This window comes from Pongo pygmaeus, chromosome 5 (genome assembly GCF_028885625.2).
Source record: "Pongo pygmaeus isolate AG05252 chromosome 5, NHGRI_mPonPyg2-v2.0_pri, whole genome shotgun sequence".
NCBI classification, from domain to species: domain Eukaryota; kingdom Metazoa; phylum Chordata; class Mammalia; order Primates; family Hominidae; genus Pongo; species Pongo pygmaeus.
The window spans coordinates 131,540,803-131,568,083 of NC_072378.2; the positions used below are offsets into that span (position 1 = coordinate 131,540,803).

Here is a 27,281-nt window from a genome sequence, read left to right on the forward strand (position 1 = left end):
TCCTCCTCTTCGTGCGTTCTAATTTGATGCTTGTGAAATCATAGCAATGTTATATTGTTAATGTATATAGTGCATTTATTATTGTGCTTATTTTATGTTTTAATTTTTTTATTCAAAAGTAATATATGCTCATTTTAACAATTCAATCCATATATATGTATTATATTTATAACTCTGGTCTTCTCTAACTCTATTTAATTTCAACCCACATCCCAAGGTATTCTATACTATTTTTCCATGTTAGTAAAAACATATAGATCATCTATTTTCTTTATTTCTCTCTTTTATATTCCAGAGAATCATGTTATAGATGTAATAACCATGTAAGTTCTCTCTTTTTGCTTAATGGATCATGGCCATCTTCTCATGTCTATGTGTGTAATTCTAATTAATTGCTTTTGTTATCTTCATGGTGTCCATACGGTTATTTATCAACCATTAATTTATTGATGAAGGTTGTTTCCAGTTTGTGCAAATTCAGGTAATGGTTTAATAAATATCTTTTCATAGAATTTTGTATACCGATACTTTCATTTCTTCGTATTTTCCTAGAATTGGAATTGCTGGCTCAAAATGCTTGTGTAGCCTAAATTTTAATAGGTGCTACCCAGATTATTTTCCATTGTAGTTGTAGCAGTTCTTATTCTGCAACACCATTATTTCTTCATATATTTTCTCTAACTCCATCTCTTTCCCCCTTGTTCAGGAACTTCAGTTATAGACATATTAGACAACTTGAAGTTGCCCCACAGCTCACTGATATTCTATTCTCTGTTCTTTTTTATGTTTTCTTTTTCTTAGTGTGTTTTATTTTGGCTTCTATTGCATTGTTTTCAAATTTACCATTATTTTGCTCTGCTGCGTCTCACCTGTTATTTCCATCCAGTTAATTTTTCTCAGACATTGCAGTTTCCATCTCTATATAAATTTGATTTGGATTTGGATTTAATAGTTTCCATGTCTCTACTTGTTGGGGTGATCAGACCCAACACCAGGCCGTGGGGGCTACGAAGTCCGGTGGAGTCAAAGGAATGAGAAAAGACAAGTTAAGAGAGAAAGTAGGACCAGGGGGCCAACGCTAGTATGGAGGCTGCGAAGGCCCCGAGCTGTGGGAGCCCGCGCTATTTATTGGTGATCAGACAAAGAAACAGGTGGTGAGGATGTGGGGGTTGAAAGGAAGCGGTGTATCAAGCGAATGAGCTACAGCTGTGATGGTTTAGCATTTTCTTTGAAACATATGACTACTTGAAATAATGGGAGTGCTAGAAGCAAGGAACCAGCAAGTCTCTAGACATATTCCAAAGGCCACGAGGGGTTTTAGATCCTGGACCCCGGACATGTTCCAAGACTCTTTTACATTATGTCAGACATGTAAGCCCTGCCTCAGCTTCTCTCCCAACACTCAGCTTTCCTCCCAACATCTACTTGACTTTTTGAACACAGGACATACAGTTACAATAACTATTTTGATGTCCTATCTACTAATTCTAACCTCTATGTCAGTTCTGAGTCACTTTTGATTAATTGATTTATCTTTTCAAAAATGAGGGCCATATTGACCAGTTAGTTTGCACGCCTGGTAGTTTTTGATTAGATGCCAGGCATCGTGAAGTTTACCTTGTTGGGTGCTGAATTGTTTTGTATTTCTATAAATATCCTTGGACATTGTTCTGGTACACAATTAAGTTACTTGGAAATAGTTTTTTGTTTGTTTGTTTGTTTTGGTTCTTGCTTCTAAGATTTCCTAGGTGGTACTAGAAGAGTACCAGTCCAGAGTTAATTATTCCCCACTACTGAGGCAAGACTGTTCTTTTTACCTGATGTCTCATGAATCTTGGGGTTTTCCAGTCTGGCTAATGGAACGGTATTCCTGGGCTCCATCTGGGTTTCTCCTCCTTATACAAGGCCTTGGACACTCAAGGATATAAGCTGGGACAATCAAAGGGCTCACCTTTTCTTGTTAGAGTACTAGACACTCTTCCCTCTAATCCTTTTGAATGTGTTTTTCCCCAGCCTCAGGTAGTTTCCTTGCACACATGCACTGATCAGGACTCAGCTGAATATTCTAGGGGAACCCTTTGAAGAGCTCTGGAATTTTCTTGGTACAGGTCTCACTTCTCAAGTATTCTGTCCCTTTCAGCTCCTTTCCCTCAATCCAGGAAAGGGCTGAACTCTATCTGTTTCACCTCCTTATACAAGACCTTGGGCATTCAAGGATGTAAGCTGGAACAATCAAAGGGCTTACCTTGTTCGTTTCTCATTGCTCAGGGAAGGTTTCTGCTACTTCATCTTGGAAGCAGAAGTTTGAGATATGAAGGGTTTCAGATAAGCTAGTCCTTTTTTATACTCAGGGAGACCACTGGGATGTTCAGTGAAAATCAGCATCATGTCAGCCCAGCAGTTATTCTATTTATTAGATATCCCTTTCAAATTATTGCTTTTGTGTGCTTTACCACAGGTGTGAAATCACTGGACATTTAACTGTCATATAGCATTTGTTATCATACACATTGTAGATTTTTTCTCTCTTTTAAAGAAAATATCTGAAACAGGTGTATAAAGTAATCTTCACTGTAAAATAATTAGTGATTGTTTGAACTGGTATTTTTTTGCAATTAAGGAGAACTGAAAATACTGTAGTAGCATTTCTTTGTTTCTCTTTATTTTCTTCAGAGACTGCAAATAGGACATTTCAAGAAAAAGGCATCCTGGTAGGAGAGAGCAGAAGTTTTAAGCCTCACTTGACCTTCATGAAGTTGTCAAAATCACCGTGGCTCCGTAAGAATGTGAGTGCATGTTCTTATTGCAAGCCTGTTTTACCAGGCCACACTAGCCATAAGCATGGTCTGGAGCACGAGTGACATTGCTGTGGTCTCTGACACTACTCTTTCTTCTGGGATTCCAAGTCAGGTTGGTTCCAATTCCCAGGGACGCTGAGGATGCTCCTGGCCTTCCATAGAGGCTATTTCAGCTTTGCCTTCCTTTGCCATGATGGCTGTTCTTGCATAGTCTGGCCATCATTTATTTCTACCACTGTTGCCTCACCTGCTTCATCCCCTGAAGAGCCTCGAGGTGGTGCCAGAGTTCACTTTTGCTGCTATCCTTGCTTGTGGTTATTTGCTCTCAAAGCTTCCTCTGCTGGCCTGTGTACGCTGGTGCTGCTCACCGCAACTGGGTAAGCTTTTTTTACCCCTCTTCCTGTCGCTCTTCAAGGTTTCCAAAAGACCATCTTTCAGCAGTTGCCTCAGTTAAGGCCTTGGAACCAGGTATACTGGGGACTGGGCATGAGGGTAACTGAGGGACCCCCTTTCCTGGAGGTACTTAAAAGTACTTCTCCCTAAGTATGGTCAACCCAGTGGCACAATCCAAGTGACAAGTCTTCTGACTTCCCCTGTCTCAGGGTGACTTACTGCCTTTATAGGCCACCCCTTCTTCCTGCAAAAGTCGGAGCAACTTTTGACTTACGTCTAGGTTCATGAGCATTTCTCCTAAAATCCTAAGGCCACCCTTCATTTTGTTTCCTATTTCAGCCTAGGGGGTTCCTCATGCAAATTCAGACATCTGATGGCCTGCTCTCATATACCAGAGTTTTGGAGATGGGCATGCAGATTAATATCCGCTCCCTGCTCTCCATGACCCTTTGCTGCAGTTAAGACTGATTTGCAGCTCTAGAAATGAAGGCCATGTGTAGTAGTAAGTAGAATTTTTTTTTCTAAATTTGTCACATTTTGTATTTAATGTCTCTGTCCTCAGAAAAGTCTTTTGGGTCCTTTAAATCATGGGTTTGGGTGACTCACCATCCTATAGTTAAGAGTTTTCTACAAACTATTGCTGAAAATCTCAGAAAGATATCTTGCATGGTTTTTTGGATTACATTGCCACAAATTTAGTAGTATCCATATTAGGTATCATTCCAGAGTATGTTAGGTAAAAATAATTGGTGTAAATGATAGATTTTGAAATCTGGGATGACAACAATTTATAAAACTTGTAGACTGACAGTTTGATTCTTTACTGGTTATCTTTCTTGTTTTGCTTTCAAATGGATTGTCCTCTTCCAAGTGGTTTCAAACTTAATCACAGAATGACAATCAGTGGTGAAGGTAATATCTCCGTTTCAAAATGTTTCTTTGTCTTTATAATATTAACTTTGAAATGAGAGCACCCAAGGACATTTATTTTAAAAAAATGCTTAAACTATATATGTCAACATTTCAAACTGCATTTAAATGATTTATTGGTAGTTAATTTCACAGAATCAATCTTACCCTATAGAAAAGTGATATGAGACTTGGAATGGTTGTGATGTAACTGAGATCACAGTCTTATCAGTTACAGAGCACTGTCTCTGCACTTGAGAAACCCATCCCATCTCATTCTGTCTCACATTCTTCCCTCCCACTGGCCAGCTCCAGTTCACGCAGAGTCATTTCTATGTGTAAGGAGCTCCCTGTTCCAAATCATATTAATTAAGTAAATATGTATTGAGTGCCTACTATGTGCCAGACACTGGGTGCTGGGCACAGATTGGTGATCAAAATAGAAACAGTCACTGCTTGAATGGTACATAAAATCTAAATCAGATTGCATTTTATTTAGATTAGAATGCTTAATATTTAGAAAACAAATTATGATATCATTTTCAGTAAGCCAAATAAGAATTTTTTTATTTTAATTTATGGAATGAGTCTATTCCCATCACTATTATAGTGGTCAGTGTTCCTGAAAGTTTAAGGAAGTAGATCTTAGATATGGGGATTCACAAGTCAGCTGGGGTACTTGTTGAAGCTTCAGGTTTCCACCCTCTACCCTTAGATTTAGAGATGGACCTAGGACCTAAGCTTCTGATGTTCAGTAAATGCCATATATGGTTCTGATACAGATGATCTGCAGAGGAATATACTTAAGACCTGCAGGCTTAAATAAATATCCAACAGTTTCTTGTGCAGCAAATCTACTGTAAAGGTTACAACCAGTATGAAAAGGTGGCATACATACAAGAGGATTTCATTTATTTACTTTATTATAATTCATGGTTTGGTATGTAGATTATTTGAAAATATATGGTTCCTTAGTCTCAGTCTTAACGTTTTTACATTTCCAGCTATCTATTTTCTTGTCTCGGCACTAATTTTCTTTTAGATTTTTGTTCTGAATCCATCCATTGAGCTAATGGTCACAAGCAAATGACCATTAAATAAAGATGATCGTGGAATGTATTGCTGGCTTTCCATGTTATTTAGATTGATAGTGAAATAAAAGAAGGGAGTGGTGAAATAATAGTTTTTTTGTATCCACTTGCGTGTTAGGAGATTGGACTCATTTCACATATGTTATTTTTTATTTAAAAAGTTACTTTAATTATAAAATTATTAGCTGAATATATGCTTACTGTAAACAATTCAAGTACTTACAGACCTATAGAGTGAAAGGTACAGTTTCTCCCTCATTACCATCCTGCAACCCACTTCCTCCCAACAGAATGCCTCTCTAGGTAACCACTGCCAGTAGATCCTTTCAGACCTTTTCCTATGCACTGCAAATATATATGGACATACATACACGCATATAGTTTCTTTAAAACAGAAATAAAACTCTCAATATTATTTTGATTTATCATAATTTAAACATTCTTCCCTTGATGAATAATTAGGTTGATTTCTGTTTCTTTGGTACCACAAACAATGCTGTTATGAACTTCCTTGTTCACTTTTCTTTGGGTGGATATGCCAGTATTTCAAAGAACCAATTCTTTGAAGTGGAATTCTAAGGGCAAAGGGTATTAGACATTATAAACTTTCAGAAATACCACAGATTGCCTTGTCAAGCAATAGTGGCAATTTATATTCCCAACCGTGGTGTATGAGAAGAACATCTGTTAGGATAAACTTGTGGTAGAAAGACTATCAGAGGTCATATAAAATTGATATGGCCCTTTGAGCTATGAATTATGCAACTGACATTAAAAAATGTTAAAAATCTCATTTTCTTTAACATGTCCTAGCTGCTGATATTATTCTAAAGAAATAATTTAAAAAGAGAAGTTCTTTATGCATAAAGATGTTTACTGAAGTATTATCAATAATAGGGAAATAATAGAAATAACTCCCACAACAATAGGGAAATGTTTAAGTCAATTATGGTAAATCATATAAATAATATAAGCAGCTATTGAAGTAGATACAAGGATTCTATAACAGCATACAAAGGTAAATAAAATACTATACTCTTTAGTATATAAAATCTATACTATAGGATGTATACTATAATTAAAATTGTATAAAATGGTTTCCTTGGGTTTGCCTTGCCAGCACCTGAATGTGTTTCATCGCATTTTAGAGGTAAAAAGTGGCTTCCCACAGTTACTCTCTTAGCCCATGATTTTTCTGGTAGATCAGTGAATAGAACTGACCTTAATGTCACTCAGAATATAGTATATCCTCCTTGACATGCTGAGGATTCCCATTTTGGTTTGCTGGGGTTCTGAGGAATGGTGGGACCTTGGTGAGTGGAGTGTGATAAGTGGTGATGAGCAAAGTTAGGTGCCCCATGGCAATGCAGGAGTGAGGGGCAGCCACCGGATTCAGAAAACCTGAAGATTTTCCATTGTCATGGGAGTGTTCCTTCAGTTTCTGGTATGGAGGGGTGGTGTATAGTGAGACTGTCTGGAAAAGAGCTAAATGATATCTCCTGTTAAGATGCTGTGTTTTAAAGACTGGTGCCAGGTCGTGTCCTCCTTATATTTCAATTTGACCTGCTAGAGGGCAGTCTGGAAATGATTTTGTGTATGATACTGATGCACTCCTAAAGTACTGGTGCTGCTGTTGTCAGGGTAGACATGATGATTGTTGGTAAAAAGGGGTGTGCTGTGTAGAGGAATGCTCTGGATTATTACAGGAAAATTCTGAGATAGTAAGATAGCTGGTCCATTCATTATTGTCTATAGGAGGTGTAATGCGATATTCTGTAGTGATAACCCAGTTGAAATTTTTTTAATCATCTAGTCATTGTCATTTAAAAAGTAACCTGAAAAGCTGTTACCCATGTCAACTTAAAAAATTAGATTCAAAGTCAGAGCTATAATCAGTCTGTTTATGAAGGTAAAACATCTCATTGACATTAAAGATGTGGACAGATGGTTGGTGCAGGGGATGAGTGTTCACCCCCTGGGAGGTTGTACAGATCTAGTGTGAGGATTTCCCAGTGGTGTTCAGTGTTTGGTGCAGAAGTCCCTGAGCTTCCGGGGTCCTGTCCTCTGGTAGGCACCTGTTGGCAGGTAATTGCATGTAGTAGTAGTAACCAAAAGCCCAGTGGGGAACTAAACATTCAATATATTGTGTTCAAAATTTTGAAAATACAGAAACTCTCTCTCAAATGTCCTGATGTGAAACTTCTTCTGTGACAGCATGGTATTCTGGTTCCTAAGTTAGAGAGCTGAATTGAGGCTAAGGACAGATTCTGTGAAACATAAGGCTTTTCTTGGCAATTATGTATCTTTCTAACACCAGGAGACATTTAGTCAATGTGTCAGCTTTGCATATTCTTAGTTTCATGAAATTCTAGTGGGTATATTGCATAATAAAACATCAAAAGGAATCATTATCATTGTATTTTGTAATTTTTTTCATCAAATGAAGCCTCAGAAAATCATGTTAAATTACTGTCTCTGAAATAGTAACTAAAGTTCAGGTTATTTGTAGTTTTTTCAGAATTCAGTTGACATAGCTAGTCTGCTAACTTGTTCAGCTTCATGCTTTTTATAGGGTATCTTTTTGGACTTATTTTTCTTATTGAATGAACTTGGGTTTCAGTGATTTCAATGTTGCAAATCTTGGTTGGTTAGAAATATGTGCTAACACTTGATGGCAGAAGAAGACAAGTTTCAAATCTAACAAACATCTTAATGCAGATCTCAAAAAATAAATGTGATAGCATCCTCAAAAAATAAATGTGATCGCCTAATGTATAGATCAGTTGTTTTTAATCACAAATTATTTTCTGGGCTTCTTAGATATCTTCCCTGATTTATGACTCTTTCAAATTACTACTGTAGCTCTTAAACTGACAAAGATATGTTTTATGAACATGAACACCTCTTCACAGCAGTGTTTTACAGAGTCAGAAAATGAGAGTACTTTAGAATGAAAAAAATGATCTTTGAAAATTGTTAGCGACTTTCACTTAGACTGGTTTGTTTTGAGGGCAGAATTCAATATGCAAAAAGTAAGGGCCGAAGGGTGATCATTGGACCTGATGATGATGATGATGTTGAGGGGAGTGGAGAAGAGGATATAGGACAGTCATTGGTAGGAATGGAAAAGGAGAGCATATGGATGAAAATTTTGTTCTGATGCTACCATTAAGAGGAAATTCCAGTTCCTGAATTGTTTGGTGATTAAATATACAGAACCAGAATTGTAATGAAAAGTTTCTGTACTAGGTTGGTTGAATTCAGCCTTACTCTGCATCCCTCCCTAACTGTGAGCCCTGATGTCATCTTTCTTCACTCACTACCATTATTTACTTCTATCTGTCTATCTACCTAGCTAGCTGTCTGTCTATCTATCTATCTGTCTATCTGTCTATCTATCTATCTATCTATCTATCTATCTATCTATCTATGTATCTATCTCTGCATATTTTTTCAGGATTTTGTAAACTGGGCCTGGTATAATTTGACTGCCACTCACTTTTGGGGGTCTGCATGACAGTGAGCTTTTATAAACCATGTTAAAACTCAGGAGCATTAAGACTATTCCTTCTTAAAGGAATCCTTGTAGTAAATTTAAAGGAGCATGAGCTTTCCTGTTTTAGCCCTGTTGTTTAGTCCTGGACAAAATCACATAACCTCTCTTGATCTCTGTTGACATATCGTAAAAGAAGGACTCTTGACTCCTGTGCTATCCTGAAACGTCTATAAGATAAACACTTTGACCAAACTGCTTAATTTGGCTTCACACAGATATATATTTTTTAACCTTATATTGGCTTTCTTGTCTGTGTGGAAGGAGAATGACAGAAAGAAGAAAGGTCTTCAAGTACTGATAGGAAGATAGTGGCAATTTAGATCTGAATCTTTCCACTTGTCCTCCTAGAAGCCAGATGGAGCAACAAGGACAATGGGAAAAATACTCTACACTTTTTTTTTTTTTTTTTTGAAAGAACTAGGATCTCACTTGGTTGCCCAGGCCTAGAGTTCATGGCATGATCACAGCTCATCACAGCCTCCAAATCCTGGGCTCAAATGATCCTCCTGCCTCAGCCTCCTGAGTAGCTGGGACTACAGGTGTGCACACTATGCCTGGCTAATTTAAATTTTTTTTTTTTTTTTTTTTTTTTTTTTAGAAACGGGGTGTTGCTATGTTGCCTAGGCTGGTCTTGAACTCTTGGCCTTAAACGATCCTCACACCTTGGCCTCCCATAGTGTTGGGATTACAGATGTGAGCAACTGCACCCAGCCACATACTACATCTTTAGTGAAACTGAGAGGTAGAGAAATCCTGTCAATACCAAATTATGTGGAAGGGCTGGTGGTAGAGGCCCTCCTGACCTGGGAGACAGAATAGGCAAGGGCTCTACATTTTGAAGAATATTCCTTCATTCTAACAAAGGAGAGGCACAGAGAAGCCCGGAGACTACCCTGCCACTTCCTTCCTTCATCCCACAAAGAGGGCATTTGTAGATGCCCTGGGTATTCGGTGAACCTTGATTATTCCAGACAAAACTTTAAAAATATCTTTGGTGCCAGATAAAGCAGATTGTTTCTGTAAACCATTTTTGAATCTCCTGGTGTCAGATGGCTTAATTACTCACAGTTTTTAGTTGTTTTTGAGTCACTTTTCATATTTCCAAGTGCATTAAACAGCAAATCTCTTTGTTTTAATGGCTTTTTAAAACTAAAAATTCAGTGAATTCTCATGAGGTAGAATTGTAATTTCTTCTGAGATACTCTAGATTACATTAGTCAACACTGTCATCTACTGTGTGTTAAAGAGCACTATTTATAACAAGTGCCTTCACTTATGTTTCTAATGTATTTTTCAACTTTATGCTGTTGTATTGTCTATTTCTGTATATTGAAAAAAAAACAAGTTTACAATTGTTTAACAATTGGAAATGATGTTTATAAAGGTAAACCTGCTTAACATTCATTTGGAATCTTTCAGTACTTTATATGTCTTTAAAAATTGAGAAACAGTAAACAGAATGCTAAATTATTTTATGGGAAATTCTAGAAATTGACTAAAGTCAGGATTACAAATGATTCCTGGTTGATCTTGATTCTGTTAGAGATTTTGACAACTTTGAAAACCCTGGAAGAAATGACTGGTGAACCTAATATTAAATCTTCAAAGTGGAATGGAGATTTGAAGCAAGTATCTTCAATAGCATTTTCTGAGATTTTTCTTTCTGAATATCTGTCAGGGTTTTATGTGAGGCAGGGATCTGTGATCCAACGAATGTTAGCAATGATGGGTTAAGTAAAGTTAATCTAATTCTTTATGTCAGAACTTCTTAGGTTCTCTGAAATGCAAATGCTTATTGTGAATCTCAAGAGCTTATAACAACAGAGATTCTTTTTTTTCCCCCATGTTCATGGATCCTCTGGCTCTGCTCCACATTGTCTTTACTCAGGACCGTGGCTGGGCAGCCTCCATCTAGGACTTTTCTGCCCTTCTGGCAAAAGGAAAGAGAGTTGGTGAACATGCTGATTCTTAAAGCTTTTGCTAAGAAGTGACACACATCATTTCTGATCATATATTATTGGCCAAAGCAAGTCACATGGTTCCTTCTGAGTGTAACAGAGCAGGATATATAATTTGCTTCCAGGAAGGGACACCACAGGAGGGACAGTAAATATTTTGAACAGTCATATAGTCTACTCAGCATTGTTTCCCAACCAGACCAGCAAGTCCTTTTTCCACTGACTGTTTTGTAGCCCTAGTATTTGGTAGAACATGGCTTAGGAAATACTGATTTGATAATTCCAGCTTAAGTGATTTTTTTTTTGTTGTTAAACATATAGATTCTGTGGACATATTTATTTTCTAGCAGTTGCATCTACAGATAAGCTTCTTTTTTTTTTTTTTTTTTTTTTAAGATGGAGTCTCGCTCTGACTCCCAGGCTGGAGTGCAGTGGCGTGATCTCGGCTCATTGCAAGTTCTGCCTCCCGGGTTCACGCCATTCTCCTGCCTCAGCCTCCTGAATAGCTGGGACTACAGGTGCCCACCACCATGCCCAGCTAATTTTTTGTATTTTCAGTAGAGACGGGATTTCACCGTGTTAGCCAGGATGGTCTGGATCTCCTGACCTCGTGATCCACCCGCTTCGGCCTCCCAAAGTGCTGGGATTACAAGCGTGAGCCACCGCGCCCAGCCCGATAAATTTCTGATTTAAGTGTAATTGAAGAAACAGAGTTTTAGAACTTATATTAAAAGATGCAGTATCAGAGTATTCAAGTTAATTAAAATTGCATGTGTTTGCCTTAATTATATTAAATATAAAAATTCTATCTCAAAGATTACCATTAGTTATGGGAAAAATGTTTTTCTCAGCGAGTCATTTTTAGACATTTTGAAACTTCTGTCAGCAGGTAATTTTCATTTTCTTAGTCAAGGACAAAGTGGAACATCATGAAAATATAGGAAACTGGCAAGTCCCACAGTGGATTGATTATGGGTAAAGACAAAATAGAATATATGGTCAAGAAAACCTAAGATTTTATTCCAAAATTGTGTTGATGCAGAACTATTTACCTTGTTTAGTAAGTGACAGCTAATTACTGACCCACTCAAATGGTCACATAAAAGCAAACCAGCTGGAATTATTTGGATGGCAAGAAGATTTTCTGTCACTGGAGAGATTGGCCAACCAACTCTTATTAAAATAATTAACTGCATAGTGAAAGAAGGTAAAGCTATATTCTTCTTGAGGGACTCAGATATGAGACGGAATTAAGGTTGCAATCCAAAACCATAACTAATTTATATCGGAATTATACTTCCATTTCTACATATGAGCTGGTTTATTTTGACCATCAGAATCTTACTCTCTAAAGGAAAGATACCTTAAAAATAGAATAATACTGGTTCTTCAAATTACTAAACCAGTTCAGTTCTCTTTCAATTGGTTACTCTAGTAAATTAAAAGACAAAAAGGTTGTTGGCCTCTTTGCCAGGGCCAATCCTCACTTTATCTGTAGTTGAGGACCTAACAAAACTTACTCGTATCGTCTTAGGGACTAGCCACCCTTGGCTACAGGAATTCCAGTTTGGTTCCTATAGGAGGTGTTCTGTCTCTAAACCCTACTGATGGCAGTATATTTAACTGTTGGCCAGGTTTGTGACACCATTTTGGAGATCCATCTTTAAGGCTTTTCAGTGCAACTGTATCTTTATACTGTCCCTAAGCTGAAGACCAGAGTATGAAACTACCTCTCTTCCTTCCTTGGCTATTGCCTTCCCCACAGCTGGATCTCATTATAATAATTTGTTATGTAACTTTATTTAGAGCAGAACATTTCTTTCACAGTAATTTCCGGTTTGGTCTCCAGCACTACTGTGGGATTTTCATTGGCCATTCGTTACCTGGGAGAATGTTCCTTGTGACTCCCTGTAGTGATCCTGCACCTTTGGCAACAGCCTCTCCCTAATCTTACCCATTCCATGTTTCATGACTTGGTCCCCTTGGATCCCACCTTGCTCTTCACCCTCCCTGACCTACCCTGACAATCAGAAAATGGTAAACTTTGTGCTCTTGGACTTCCAGCCCAAATATCTCTAGAATTTAATTTACCAGGGAGTGGTCACTTGGGAATAAGCTGAATGGATAGGGAAATCATATCAAACAAAATGGATAGGGAAATCACAAGTACACAAAGTTGAGGTACTTCTCAACAGGTGGTAACTTTTCCATCACACATATATCCCTATTGGCAGGTGCCTAAGATGTACAAAGTGGGTATGTGGTGGACATGGAAAAGATGGTGTCGTTTGGCTTGTTTAGCTTTCTGGGGTCTGTGTGAGCAATGGTAGCACCCAGTGGGTATAGCAAAAGGGGAATATGCCAGTGTATATAATTTTTTGCATTCTATTATCTTAAGATACCAATTCCTTGTCTTTTGTCCATTTTTTCTTTTCCTGCCACACTCACTGCTTTTTTTATTAGTCTTGAAGTGCTTCTCAAAATTTGGAAAATATTCTTTCTTAATTTTTGAAATCTCTAAAAGAAAAGGCTGTGTGGAAATTACTGACTGGTCTGATGCCTATTTTAACTGTACTTTTGAAAAGCAAATCTAGTGTTTATAGATACAGGCTGACTCTGAGTGCATTAGGAAATTTATGTAATCCGGACGGGCGCGGTGGCTCACGCCTGTAATCCTAGCACTTTGGGAGGCCGAGGTGGGTGGATCACGAGGTCAGGAGATTGAGACCATCCTGGCTAACACGGTGAAACCCCGTCTCTACTAAAAAAAAAAAAAAAAAATGCAAAAAATTAGCCGCGTATGGTGGCGGGCGCCTGTAGTCCCAGCTGCTTGGGAGGCTGAGGCAGGGGAATGGCGAGAACCTGGAAGACAGAGGTTGCAGTGAGCTGAGATCGCGCCACTGCACTCCAGCCTGGGAGACATAGTGAGACTCCGTCTCAAAAAAAAAAAAAAAGAAAGAAAGAAAATTTATGTAATCCCTGTAATTCTATACAGATGTTCCTCAGTTTATGATAGGGTTACATTCTGATAAGCCCATCATAAATTGAACACATTATAAGTTAAAAATGCATTTAATACATTTACCTTATCAAACCTGATAGCCTAGCCTAGCCTACCTAAATGTGCTCAGAACACTTATATTAGCCTACAGTTGGGCAAACTCATCTAACACAAAACCCATTTTATAGTAAAGTGTTGCATAGCTCATGTAAGTTATTGAATATTGCACTGAAAGTGAAAAAACAATGGTTGTGTTAGTACTTGAAGTATGGGTTCTACTGAATGCATGTTACTTTCACACATCATAAAGTTGAAATATCGTATGTTGAATCATCCTAAGTCAGGGATGATCTGTATTTTAAAGTAAACAAGGGGAAATTTCACAATTAAATGTTTAAGTTTGAAATGTGGGCAAAGTTCCAATTGAATGTTATATAAAAATTATTTTACATTGCCATGTGTGTCATACTTAGAAAGTCTTTGTTTACATTTCTTGCTCTATCTGGAGAGAAACATTCATTTTAAAATTGGTTTAAGGGCTACACATGATTCTTGGGTCATATGTTTAATGACTTCCATATTTAGCTATTGTTTTTTTCCTATCAGACTCCTTTATATCTGTTATGATGTCCAGGGAAGAGTTCCAAACCAAATAAGGTGAAAGGCTTGTATCATTGAGCACCTTTCTTCCTTGTTCCATTTCCTAAGTTATAGGGGTGTCAATGTAAATCGCAATGCCACTATTTCTTTCCCATTTCTTCACCCAGTTCTTGTAACATTCAGTTGTTGGAGCCCTTCCTTTGTTAGACAGGGTCATCTTTTCTAAGTAGTATGCAGGGAATACTGCTGGGTAGTTAGGCAGAGTAAGAGGCTGAGTTAGGTTAAGTAAGGTATCCTATTGAGAATGATGTTGGGGGTTAGAATGGGGGAGAAAAGTGAGAAGGAAGAATGTTGATGGGAAAAGAGTCCAGGAAATTGATTAGTTCATAAGAAAGTGAGAAAAGTATAAAGTACCAGGTACATGGGGCACGAGGATCTGGGAAAATGCTTTAGGTCTTTCTCATTTAAAGTTACAAGGCTGCAATTAGTGATGTCTGTGGATGCATTTAAAATGTTTTGAGAGTGTACAGTCTCTTGTACACTGTCTAGGGACAGTATTTAGCTCTCATTTGAATGGTATCTGAGGTACAGTTATGTCTGAAGTTCTATCTTTTGATAACATAATCAGCTGAGGTAAGTGGTTCCATACTTTTGACCTCTAAGCTATAAAAGCACAACACATTCTACCATGATATAAATATGTTGCAATACATAGGCCAGTGTTATGGGGCAAATTAAAGTTAGGATTTTTCTGTGAACTCATTTCTGAATGATTTTCTACCAAACAGCCCCACTCTCCTGCTTCATTGTTGATGTTTTTTATACCAGTGAATTTTTTATACTGAGAATTTTTTATACCAGTGGCTTACTGGCATTAATTACTTAATGTTAGGAAGTATTGATTAGAAGGAAAAAGCTATTGCATTGAAAGAAGGAAACATAATAGATTAAGTTGTAAGTGTATGTGGGAGATTTTGTTTTATTTTTGATGTATGGAAATAAGTGGTTAAGTTGCTAAATTCAGGAGAACATGTACCAAAGAGCAAAACATTAGGAAAACAGATGATAGGAAGGAGGAGGAGGCTGTAGCTTGTTTACATTTGAGTGACCACAAGACTGTTCCAAGCCAAGAACACAGCTGGAGTTTGATGAAAGGGAGTTGAGTGCTCAGCTGAGACTGAGCATATAGGAATCTTTCTTGGATGCCTCATTTTTTGAGCCCCTTCTTTGTTTCATTATACTGAGAAAAGCCACATGCAAGTATAACAAACAGTTATGTGGCCAAACAGCATATGGTCTCTCCTGCTGGAAATGAGAAGGAGGAGGACTTGAGAAGAAAGATTTGAGGTTGGCTAAGTAGACAAACAATGAGCTTACGTGGGAACAGACTGTGTTGTAAATAAAGACATTGCAGTGTTCTAGCACTGTGCTTGTTGTATTGAGCCTGCAACCTTGAGAACTTCTTGGGTGCCAGTGACCTGTTGTTCTCTCTCTGGTTAACATGGCCTTAGTCAGTATAAATGAACCAAATGTTTGTGAACCAGAGCCATGTTTCTTCCTCTGGTCTGTTTGATGCCAGCACCTCCTGGAATGACACATTAGGACCAGGAGGCAACCAGCATTTTCTCTTGGTGGCTTTTGTGACGTGACTTGTGTTGTTAGGACTCGTGTTATCTTCCCTCTGTGACTGCTTTCCTAGCTACTTGATGCCACCAAGGAGCATCCAGCGCTTCTTAAAGTTTTAGGGTAGGTAAAAGGAGGTGTCAGTAGTAGATTTAAAATGTATAGCTCTAGCAGCTGTGTTTCTACCTACTACTTGCTGAAAGGTGTAATATTGTAAATGTTAGTTAAAATACTAGGGTAGAGTTTCTGCTTTTTCTTTCTGTAAAGCCTGAACATTAAACCAGGCTGGAATGCTAAAAGTAAGTTTATAAATACAGGAGTTAGGGAGATGGCATGCCTAAAAAAATCCCATGGTGAACCGAATAGACGCTTTAGCATAAAACAAAATAAAGAATTGAGAAATACTATATATGGAAATAAATAGCTGGTCCAGAAAACGTAGACCATCTGTGCCAGTATTTTACCTGATTATTTGGAATATTAACAGTATAAGAAGCATCTTTTTGCAGGCTGGATTATTTGGATAATTTTTTCTATGTATAAGTAGCATCTATGAATTCTCTCTTATCTCCCTCTCTGAAATTAATTTACTATGACCTGTACATATCACTTGATTTACTAATATTCATGCACTATATTAAGGGCATGTATTTTAGAATGCTAGAGATTCCCAAAGTAATTTTGACATTCGTTTTGGAAATATGATAGTATATATGATTGTATCTTAATAATGATTAATATTCTTAGAATTTTAATATTTTAAAGTAAATAATGGAGGGCTTGAAATTATTATTCTGCTCTTCTTCTCAATATATTATTTTCTCTACTTATTCTGAATCTGTATCCAAGCTCTATCTCTTACTAGCTGTGTCTTTTGGTAAGTGACCTCATTTCTCTGTGATTTAGTTTTCTTATCTGTGGATAATAGTGTTATTGTGGTTATTAAATGAGTTCAGAAAAGTTCTTAGAACAGTGCCTGTGCATAGTAAATGCTTTATATTTTCCATTACTGTAATACAGATGATAGATGGCATCATTTTTTTTTCAGATTGGGCCACAATAATTGGGCCAGATAAAGTACTGTTGACTTTTCTATTTTTCATCACTCCTTATATTTCCTTCTGTAAACTAACTGACAGGCAGTTGGTGGGGTGTCAGGGCCTCAGCAAGACAGGAAACAGGCACATTCGACGAGGGGACCAAAGCAGAGCCCAGCCACGTAGACTGGCCCAGAATGGCCAGAGGAGAAGATGGGAAGGCCGCAAGGCCGTTCTCACCCTGGGTGCTGGACATGATCTAAAATCACCGTGCTGTTCTGGAGCTCATTGGTTGGTGCAGTGAAGCTCCTCATCTCTTTCCCTCCCTGTCAAGAACAGGCTGGGGTGGAACTGAGCCTCGTCCTGACTCAGAGGAGCTGAGGGAAGGCTGCAGCTGAGGGAAGGCTGCAGCTGGCGAGGAGGTAACCAAGTGTTCTGTATCAGGAGGACGGTGAAAATGAAATAGTGCAAATAACAGCAAAAAATGGAGTTGTGCAAAGAGGTGAAGGAGTCATGAAGAACTTTAAGATTTGCCAGAGATAAGCCCCATGATGATATATAATGTTTTCATAACTTTGAATTGCCAATATGTACATTTTCACTGGGGCAGTGATCACTAAAAGTGATTTCAATTTCTTCACCAATATAACATTAAACAAATGTAACTTTTTGCCACTTAACAAAAATAAGTGTAAGGGATTACTATTCTTCTTTAACCAGCCTATGCCCAAAATGGAAAGCGAGTTTGGCTCTTAAATCACATTCTTAATTTTGTTGTCAAGTCATTATCACAGGAAATGTGTATTTCTTTTATAGCTACTTATATGACAGCAATAAACTATTGGAAAACATAGCAGAAATCAAATCCAGGAATGCCAAGCTTACTATCAGTAGGACAGATAATTTCTTTGTCTTATATGAAGCCTGTTTATATTTTCATCATGGAAGTTGTGATTGTTATAATAAGTAACAATAAGAAGTTATCTTCTATTACAAAAATGTTTCAACCTTCTTAATATTGATTTCCATTCTGACGACAAAAAGTTTGTCATAGAAATTAAAGATGAATAAATGTATCTTATTTTTTAGAATCTTAAATGATTTTCACTTTGAGATTAGCAAATGTGAATTTCCATGTTTTGTGACTGTCTGTCTACTTCCTGTATTAAAAATAGAGTCAGAGGCATAGTAATGTAAGTCTGAGCCCTCTTTGGTACATATTAAATTATGCACATCATTTAGCTAAATGTAAATGATATGGTGAGTGCCTCCTGAGTAAATAATTTCCATTACTTATCAGATTGAGCCATCAGATGATTCTAAAAATACTCGTCATGCTTTCAATGGCGTTTTCTCTGGAGTGGACTGTTTGAGTGCCAAGTTACAACCAAGAACGAAATTCCTGTTTCCCGGTACATTGTATCAAAGGTTATCAAGTGTATTTGAACATCACTGATAATTTTTCCTAAACTGTGACTGAAACTAGGCTAAAGATAAGTTAAAACTTCAGTCATTTCTAATGATTAATTAAGATAGTTTTGAAAACTTTTTTCTGTTTGACATTTCTTACCACTAATTTATTGTTTCAAAGTCTGATATTCCATACTTAACCTCCTATTTTCTCTTCTAATGTTATGTTGCATAATTGAAATGTCACTTATACTGGATACATTTATAAATATGAAGCTCTTAAAAATATGCCTCCTCCCTGTTAGGTTTAAGGCAAAAATAACCTTCTAAGGACTAGACCATCACCAATCATATTCAAAATTCCAGGGTTGCAACACCCATAGCATGATTTGTTAAAGATACCTCACGTATTTTTCTTCTACATGTGAAATAATCCTAACTCTTAGCCTTTATAGATGAAATTTAACAATTTTCATGATATCTTTTGAACCGTCCTAACATTGTATACCTCCATTGATAGTTAAGTAATAGTGCCTTGGGTCTGGCCTATGATGAAGAGTCTGGCCTATGATGAAGGGAAGCAGAGAATAATGTGGGGGGGTCCACAACCTGAAAATAATGCCACCCCCCAGCCTTTTTAGCTTTAAAATATAATCTGGGAGGATGATGCTTCTGAAACTATTTTGCCATCCCAGTGGATTCATTCAGAAAATAGGGCCCTTCTTAGTCTTACCCTAAATGATCCACTTTTGAGGTCCCATTTATTTTCTCAGAATCATAGTCTTCCTTTTTTTTTTAGTATGAAAGAAAACACCACCTGCTGCAGCTGGATGGTGAGATCAATTCGATAAATTTCATCAGAAAAGAAATATATTGCCAAACAAAAAATTTCTCCAGAGAATGAAGATCACGTTGAAATTGTAATATATATCAGACAATGCAGAGGCTTAGCTGTTTATAGGTTGTTTATTACTGAAGATTTTTCTGATCAGGGCATATAATTTCAGTGCCTTCAAAAGGCATCATGCCTTTTTGAACCATAGCGCTCTCTATAAATTATGAGTTAAGGAATTAATTCCGTTTCACTTGCTAGTAAAAATTAACTCCTAAAGACTCATGTTGGAAGTCATCTGTGAAAAATTCTTGCAAAACAGTTAGCATTTACCTTTTGCTGAAATTAAATTAATAAGCCTAGAAGATTAGAGTCAATCTCATGTTTTATTTCTTTAAAAAATGACATTTTACAAAACGGAAGTGAAGATTATAGCAATAGTGGCTAGTCGGTGCTGCATTGGTTTCTTGAAAATTGAAGGTTCTTATTTGTCTGCTGTGTTATTGCCAGTCTTTTCTCCAGTCTGAAGGAATGACTTTCTCTAACCTGCACACCCCTACACACACACATACAAGCATTTAGAAGACAAGAATGGTTGGTCATTTTCCATTTACTTAGAATGTTTTTTATTCTTGAAATGTTATCTCGAATGAAGTTATTACATAAAGTTCACTAATGATAATGACTGTGTGTATGTGTGTGTTTCTGTATAATTTATTATATTTCATTGTTTTAAGCACTTTTATAAATGAACTTACTTAGTCCACATAACCCTTTGAGGTAAGGGGGAGCGATTAGGAGTCCAGTTTTAGACATTGAACAAAAACATACATCAATAGAAACATGTTTAATATGATATTAAAAATTAAGATCAACCTAAATGTCCAACAGTAAATCAGTAAATAATTGGATGAATAAATTATGAGACTTTCATGCAGTTAAGTACTATGGAGAAAAATATTTGGCACATCTGTATATTATTTACTGACACGGCATATTTGCTGAAAATATAAAGCTGGTTATCAAATAGTACTCAGGGAACAACCACATTCTATAGAAGAGAAAAAATGTACTTTGTATTGGCATAGGAAAAACTAAACACATAAAACTATAGCAGTGGCAGTTTGTAGTGATTTAATATTTTTGCTTTTATAAATTTTTTTCCATTAACTAGTTTTCTAAATAAGTTTTTGTCACTGAAAAGAGAAAATATATATTCTAGTTACTTTAATCTTATGGACTGCATTTTGGGACTCTGAGGCTGAGCTGCATGGCCATTGTATAGTATAGCAGAGGCAGATATATTCTTTCCCATGTTATGGGGAACTACAGAGGTACCAAGGGCATCCCACTGTAATTTTTCAACAACCAGCTGTTTCTGCTAAGAAAATACACTGAAAATAAGGAGGAGCAGATAGAGAAGAATTTGGAAGATCCACTGACTTACCTGCTCCAATTCAAGTAATCTTTAATTGTCTTTCAGATGATTCTTACATAAGGAATTTAAAAATTACATCCATTTTATTAGGGGATTTTTCCACTATAAAATGTTAAGATCCACCTTACTTTTTAAAGATTTATAGTATTTTATTTTTTTCTACCTTACTTTAAAAAAATGTATCTATTTCGCTGGGCGCGGTGGCCCACGTATGTAATCCCAGCACTTTGGGAGGCCGAGGCGGGTGGATCTTGAGGTCCGGAGATCAAGACCATCCTGTCTAACACAGTGAAACCCCGTCTCTGCTAAAAATACAAAAAATATTTTTTTGTGGCGACACAAAAAATACAGGCGTGGTAACACGCGCCTGTAGTCCCAGCTATTCAGGAGCCTGAGGGAGGAGAATCACTTGAACCCAGGAGGCGGAGGTTGCAGTGAGCCGAGATCGCACCACTGCACTCCAGCCTGGGTGACAGCATGAGACTCCATTTCAAAAAAAATAAAATTTATCCATTTCTCCACTTTTGTTGGAGATGATTAGTCTTTCCTTGGTATCTCAAAATTTTAACTCAGTATACTTTATTATTTGTGGAGCTTAAAATGTATGAAGTTCTGAAAACTGCCAAATTTAAACCTAACACTCTTTATTGATGGTTTTTTAATACAACTCCTTCTAGGTAGGGAGACTTGAAAAACAACTTCACAACAATTTTATTGTTGTATATCCATTTCAAGTGCCAGTAGGCAGTGGTGTAACAATGTAGTAATGTAATAATCAGGTTCTAAGAAAGTGATGTAATTATGAACTGGCTGCCTGGGTGAAATGATTGATTGATTGATTTGTTTTTTCATTTCAAGGGAGTGAAAAAAATAGATCCTGATTTATATGAAAAGTTTATCAGTCACAGATTTGGAGAAGAAATATTATATCGCATAGATCTTTGCTCCATGCTGAAGAAAAAACAAAGTAATGGTTATTATCACTGTGAATCTTCCATTGTGATTGGTGAGTGTCATTTAAAAATTATTTATTATCTTTATTTTTAATTTTTTTGGCATCACTTGTATCTTGGCAAATACTTAAACTTAGTTGTATACATTTTTCTCAATGATATACTTTACTAAATATTATGTTTTGACAATGATACATTGAAAATTTTCTAGAGCATTTTTAGTATTTATATTGATCAGTTAAGACTTTACTACCTGTAGTTTTTATACTTCTGGCTTTAAATATAATTATAATGAAGTCTGGAAATATTGATTTAGAAATCATTTCAATTTAATTTTATTTCATGAACATGAAGAAAGCATTTTCTCCAGGAAGGCCTCCATGACCTTCCACACCTGGCATTTTGTATTTGCTGCTTGTAATTACGAATAGAATGATTCCAGCCAGAAAGTTTCACCTTGAGAAGAGAAAATGTAGGTGGCCTGCAAAAATTGAAAACTTCACTTTCTTCCCTAAAAAAGATGTTTTGAGGGGAAGCAAAGATTCATACATAAATGCATCTGTCAGATGGTATGAGATGAGACAGACTTATATAAAACTGTGTTTCCAGGTGGAAAGTGTGTACACTTAGGGAGATCTTTCATCCAGAATAGAGCTATACTCCACTTTTTGCAATGTGAATGTATTTCAAAGCAGCCAGCTCTGTTATGATTCAGATTTATTATTTCAAACCAGACACTATTCTTTTAAAATTGTGAACTTCAAGACAACCTGATTTATATGCTTTTAAAGTAACATGAAAATACTCAAAGAAGACAAATACATGCTTGTTTTATTGTGCTTTGCTTTATTGTGCTTCACAAATATTGCCTTAAAAAGGCAGTTTATTTATTTATTTTTAACAAATTGAAGGTTTGTAGCAACCCTGTATCAATTGTCTTTCTGGGCCATTTTTTCTAACAGCATGTGCTCTTTTTGTGTCAATTACATTTTGGTAATTCTCACAGTATTTTAGACTTCATTATTATTATATCTGTTATGGTGATCAGTGATCTTTGATGTTATTATCGTTATTGTTTTGGGGCACCGCCATATGAATTGTATTCGTATAAGATAGCAAACCAAATTGATAAATGTGTGTGTTCTGACTGCTCCACCGAACAGCCATTCCGTGTGAAGAGTCGTACATCTCTTCCCTTAAATCAAAAGCTAGGAATGATACATTGGAAGGACATGCAAGAAGAAAAAAGCTAGAAATGATTAGGCTTAGTGAGGAAGGCATGTCAAAAGCTGAAATAATCCAAAAGCCTAGGGTGAAGAGTCGTACATCTCTTACCTTATATCAAAAGCTAGAAATGATACATTGGAAGGACATGCAAGAAAAAAAAGCTAGAAATGATTAAGCTTAGTGAGGAAGGCATGTCGAAAGCTGAAATAATCCGAAAACTAGGCTTCTTGTACCAGTTAGCCAAGTTGTGAATGCCAAGGAAAAGTTCTTAAAGGAAATTAAAAGTGCTATTCCAGTGAACACACAAATCAAAAGAAAGTGAATTAGCCTTATTACTGATATGGAAAAAGTTTTAGTGGTCTAGATAGAAGATCAAACCAACCGCAACATTCCCTTAAGCCAAAGCCTGATCCAGTGCCAGGCCCCAACTCTCTTCAGTTCTGTGAAAGGTGAGAAAGGTGAGCAAGATGCAGAAGAAAAGTTGGAAACCAGCAGAGGCTGGTTCATGAGGTTTAAGGAGAGAAGCTGTCTCCATAACATAAAAGTGCACGGTGAAGCAGCAAGTGCTGATACAGAAGCTGCAGCCAGTTATCCAGAAGATCTAGCTAAGGTCATTGATGAAGGTGGCTGCTCAAAGCAGCAGATTTTCAATGTAGACAAAACAGCCTTCTATTGGAAGAAGATGGCATCCAGGATTTTCATAGCTACAGAAGAGAAGTCAATGTCTGACTTCAGAGTTTCAAAGAACAGGCCGACTCTCTTGTGAGGGGCTAATGCAGCTGGTGACTTTTGAGTTGAAGCCAGTGCTCATTGTCCATTCCAAAAATCCTAGGGACCTTAAGAATTATTCTAAATTCAGTCTGTCTATACTTTATAAATGGAACAACAAAGCATGGATGACAGCACATCTGTTAATAGCATGGTTTACGGAATATTTTAACTACTGCTCAGAAAAAAAAAATTCTTTTCAAATGATTACTGCTCATTGACAGTGCACCTTGTCTCCCAAGAACTCTGATGGAAATATACAAGGAGTTTAGTGTTATTTTCATGCCTGTTAACACAGTGTCCATCCTGCAGCTCATGGATCAAGGAGTAATTTAGACTTTCAAGGCTTATTATTTAAGAAATATTTTTGTAAGGCTATAGCTGCCATGAATAGTGATTATTGTGATAGATATGAGCAAAGCAAATTGAAAACCTTCTGGAAAGGATTCACCATTCTAGATGTCATTAAGAACACTTATGACTCATGGGAGGAAGTCAAAATAGCAACATTAACAGGAGTTTGGAAGAAGTTGATTCCAGCCCTCGTGAATGACTTTGAGAAGAGATTCAAGACTGCATTGGAGGAAGTAACTGCAGATGTGATAGAAACAGCAAGAGAATGGCCGGGCGCGGTGGCTCGCGCCTGTAATCCCAGTACTTTGGGAGGCCGAGGTGGGCGGATCATAAGGTCAGGAGATCGAGACCATCCTGGCTAACACCGTGAAACCCCATCTCTACTAAAAATGCAAAAAATATTAGTTGGGCATGGTGGCGGGCGCCTGTAGTCCCAGCTACTCTGGAGGCTGAAGCAGGAGAATGGTGTGAACCTGGCAGGCGGAGCTTGCAGTGAGCGGAGATCACACCACTGCACTCCAGCCTGGGTGACAGAGTAAGACTCCATCTCAAAAAAAAAAAAGGAAAAAAGAAAAGAAATAGCAAGAGAACTAAAATTAGGAGCGAAGCCTGAAGATGGGATTGAATTGCTGTAATCTCTTGATGAAACTTTAGTGGATGATGAGTTGCTTCTTATGAAGGAACAAAATAAGTGGTTTCTTGAGATGGAATCTACTCTTGGTAAAGATCGTTAAACGTTGAAATGACAACAAAGGATTTAGAATACTACATTAACTTAATTGATAAAACAGTGGCTTTAAAGGGTTTGAGAGAATCAACTCCAATTTTGAAGAAGTTTTACTGTGGGTAAAATGTTATCAAACAGCATTCCATGCTACAGAGAAATCTTTCATGAAAGGAAGAGTCTATTGATGCAACAAACTCCATTATTGTCTTATTTTGAGAAATTGCCACAACCACTCCAACCTCCAGCAAGTACTACCCTGATTAGTCAGCAACCATCATCATCAACAGACAAGACCCTCCACCAGCAAAAAGATTCTGATTTGCTTAATGCTCAGATGATTGTTAGCATTTTTGGCAATAAAGTGTATTTAAAGTAAAATGTGTACATTTTTTAGATATAATATTGCACATTTAATAGACTGCAGTATAATGAAACATAATTTTATATGTACTAGGAAACCAAAAAATTCACGTGGCTTGCATTATTGCAATGTTTGCTTTATTGCAATAGTCTGGAACTAACCCATAATACCTCTGAGGTATGCCTGCATATGTAGCTAAATATTGCAAGGTCTTTAACCAAGGTAATTTATCTCCAAATCAGCTGGAAGAACACCTATGGATGTATACATCCTGAAAGAATCTTAAACAATGTTCAAGAGACATAATTTTACTTCCAAATTTTCATTAGAGATCTTCAGAGGTCCTCATTTTACCTTTCGAAGACTTCAGCTATTTTAAACAGAAGATATTCAGTATGTCGTTTGAATTTTATATTCTGAAACATCTCAAGTCTATTTTAAGGAGAATTTTCATCTTTTCAGAATCTCTGTAAGAGAGCTGTCTTCCATCCAAGTTTTGATGAGGACCAAACATTTCTGTTTAGGTTCATTGTAAATGGAAAATTTAGATACTTCTCGTGTAGGACAGATTTTGGCCGGGTTCCCCTGTCTTCTCTGCCAACCTTATAAGGTCTCTTACAAGGCCAACCTTATAAGAGTTGCAGTGCCTCATTACCTCTCTCACTCCTGTTAAAAAAAATTAGGAATATGTTGATATTGCTGAAAATATTGCAGGACTGGCATTATGAAGCTTATATCATAGATTACCTAAATTGCCACTGGACAGTTCTGTTCAGCCTACCACTCCCCATCACTGTGTTCAAGCCACTGAGATTTCGCTTTCATTGCTCTTTTTCAGTTTATAGTCTTTAAATTTCCCCTTATGTGGGGTAGTTTCTCCAGATCTTTCCATCAAGCTTCTTTATTGCTGTTACACTTTCTAATTCAAAACAATTTTGCCTTTTTCAAATGCTGCCAATCTTGTATCCCCAAGCCAATCATTTCACATTGTTTTAAAAAATGATTTTTGCTTATTACAAATGCTTTTGTGGGTCACATTTGGCGATGACAATATAAACTTTAAAATCGTATGTGCATCTAAAGTGATAATTTATTGTTATAATTAACCAAGTTTAATATACACTAGAGTTCATTTGCTTATAGATATTATTGATTTTATCAATCTTACCTATATTTTATAACAATATTAGATTTGGGATACTTTGTTTTATTTCTTAATCAGATTTATTTGGCCTACCTTGGTTTGGCTTCTCTTTGATTTGATCCTAACTCAAATTTAATGTCAATTTCTTGAGGCTTGAGCCAACATTTTATGGTATACATTAATACCGTGGGACAGATTTCTGATCTTAAAATATTATTCAGAGTTCTAGGATAGAAGTTGGGCCTCAGGGACACTGAGAACTTCTTGATATTGTTCGTAAAACTTTGTATGTAGGTACATGTGTGAGTTTTTCTGGGGAGATAATTTAGCCCTCATTAGATTTGCATATTTCCTATCTTTGTTAATGGTACATTCTTGGAGAGTGCTAGATTACAAGTCACTGATTATCTCTTCAGCCATCTCTGTTATACCATTTAAGACATCTTAAAAAAAAATCAGTGAGTATGTATGCTACATGTGTAAGGTTTCCAGTTGATTCACTTTTTTTTTTTTTTTTTTTGAGACAGAGTCTTGCTCTTTCACCCAGGCTGGAATGCAGTGGCTTAATTTCGGCTTACCACAACCTCCACCTCTTGGGTTTAGGTGATTCTCCTGCCTCAGCCTCCCGAGTAGCTGGGACTACAGGTGTGCGCCACCATGCCCAGCTAATTTTTTTTTTGTATTTTTAGTAGAGACAGGGTTTTGCCATGTTGGCCAGGCTGGTATCGAACTCCTGACCTCAGGTGATCCACCCACCTGTGCCTCCCAAAGTGCAGGGATTACAGGCGTGAACCACTGCACCTGGCCTCCAGTTGATTCACTTTCATATTTTCCTGTTCTATTCTTTGCTTCATGGATATTAATTCTTCTGTCATGTCTTTGAGGATTTCAATACAGTCATTTTTTAAAGTTCTTTTCATATTTAAAAAATTCTGTGATTCCTTGGGAATGAATTCATTTAGTTGGTCTTCTGTGGCCCTCAATTTCCTCTAGTGCTTTTTAAGATTTTTTTGGAGCTCATCTTATTGTGCATGTTTTCTCCTCAGAAGCCATGTGGGTTTTGTGGTTGTCACAGCCCTGGTCCCACAGGGTACATTGCTT

The 27,281-nt window shown here is 37.0% G+C and overlaps 1 protein-coding gene across 3 annotated transcripts in view; it reads left to right on the forward strand.

Annotated features, from left to right (window-relative positions):
- The window catches only part of AKAP7 (A-kinase anchoring protein 7), a 160,719-nt gene that overhangs the window by 74,550 nt on the left and 58,888 nt on the right, over positions 1 to 27,281 (forward strand). For 2 of the 3 annotated variants that reach the window (XM_054491872.2, XM_054491871.2), the window contains exons 6-7: positions 2,674 to 2,786; positions 21,505 to 21,652. In XM_054491872.2, the coding sequence (XP_054347847.2) occupies positions 2,674 to 2,786; positions 21,505 to 21,652 (261 nt within the window). Of the gene's footprint in view, positions 1 to 2,673; positions 2,787 to 3,530; positions 3,694 to 21,504; positions 21,653 to 27,281 lie in introns of those variants that run through there. The other variant, XM_054491876.2, reaches the window with a different exon arrangement.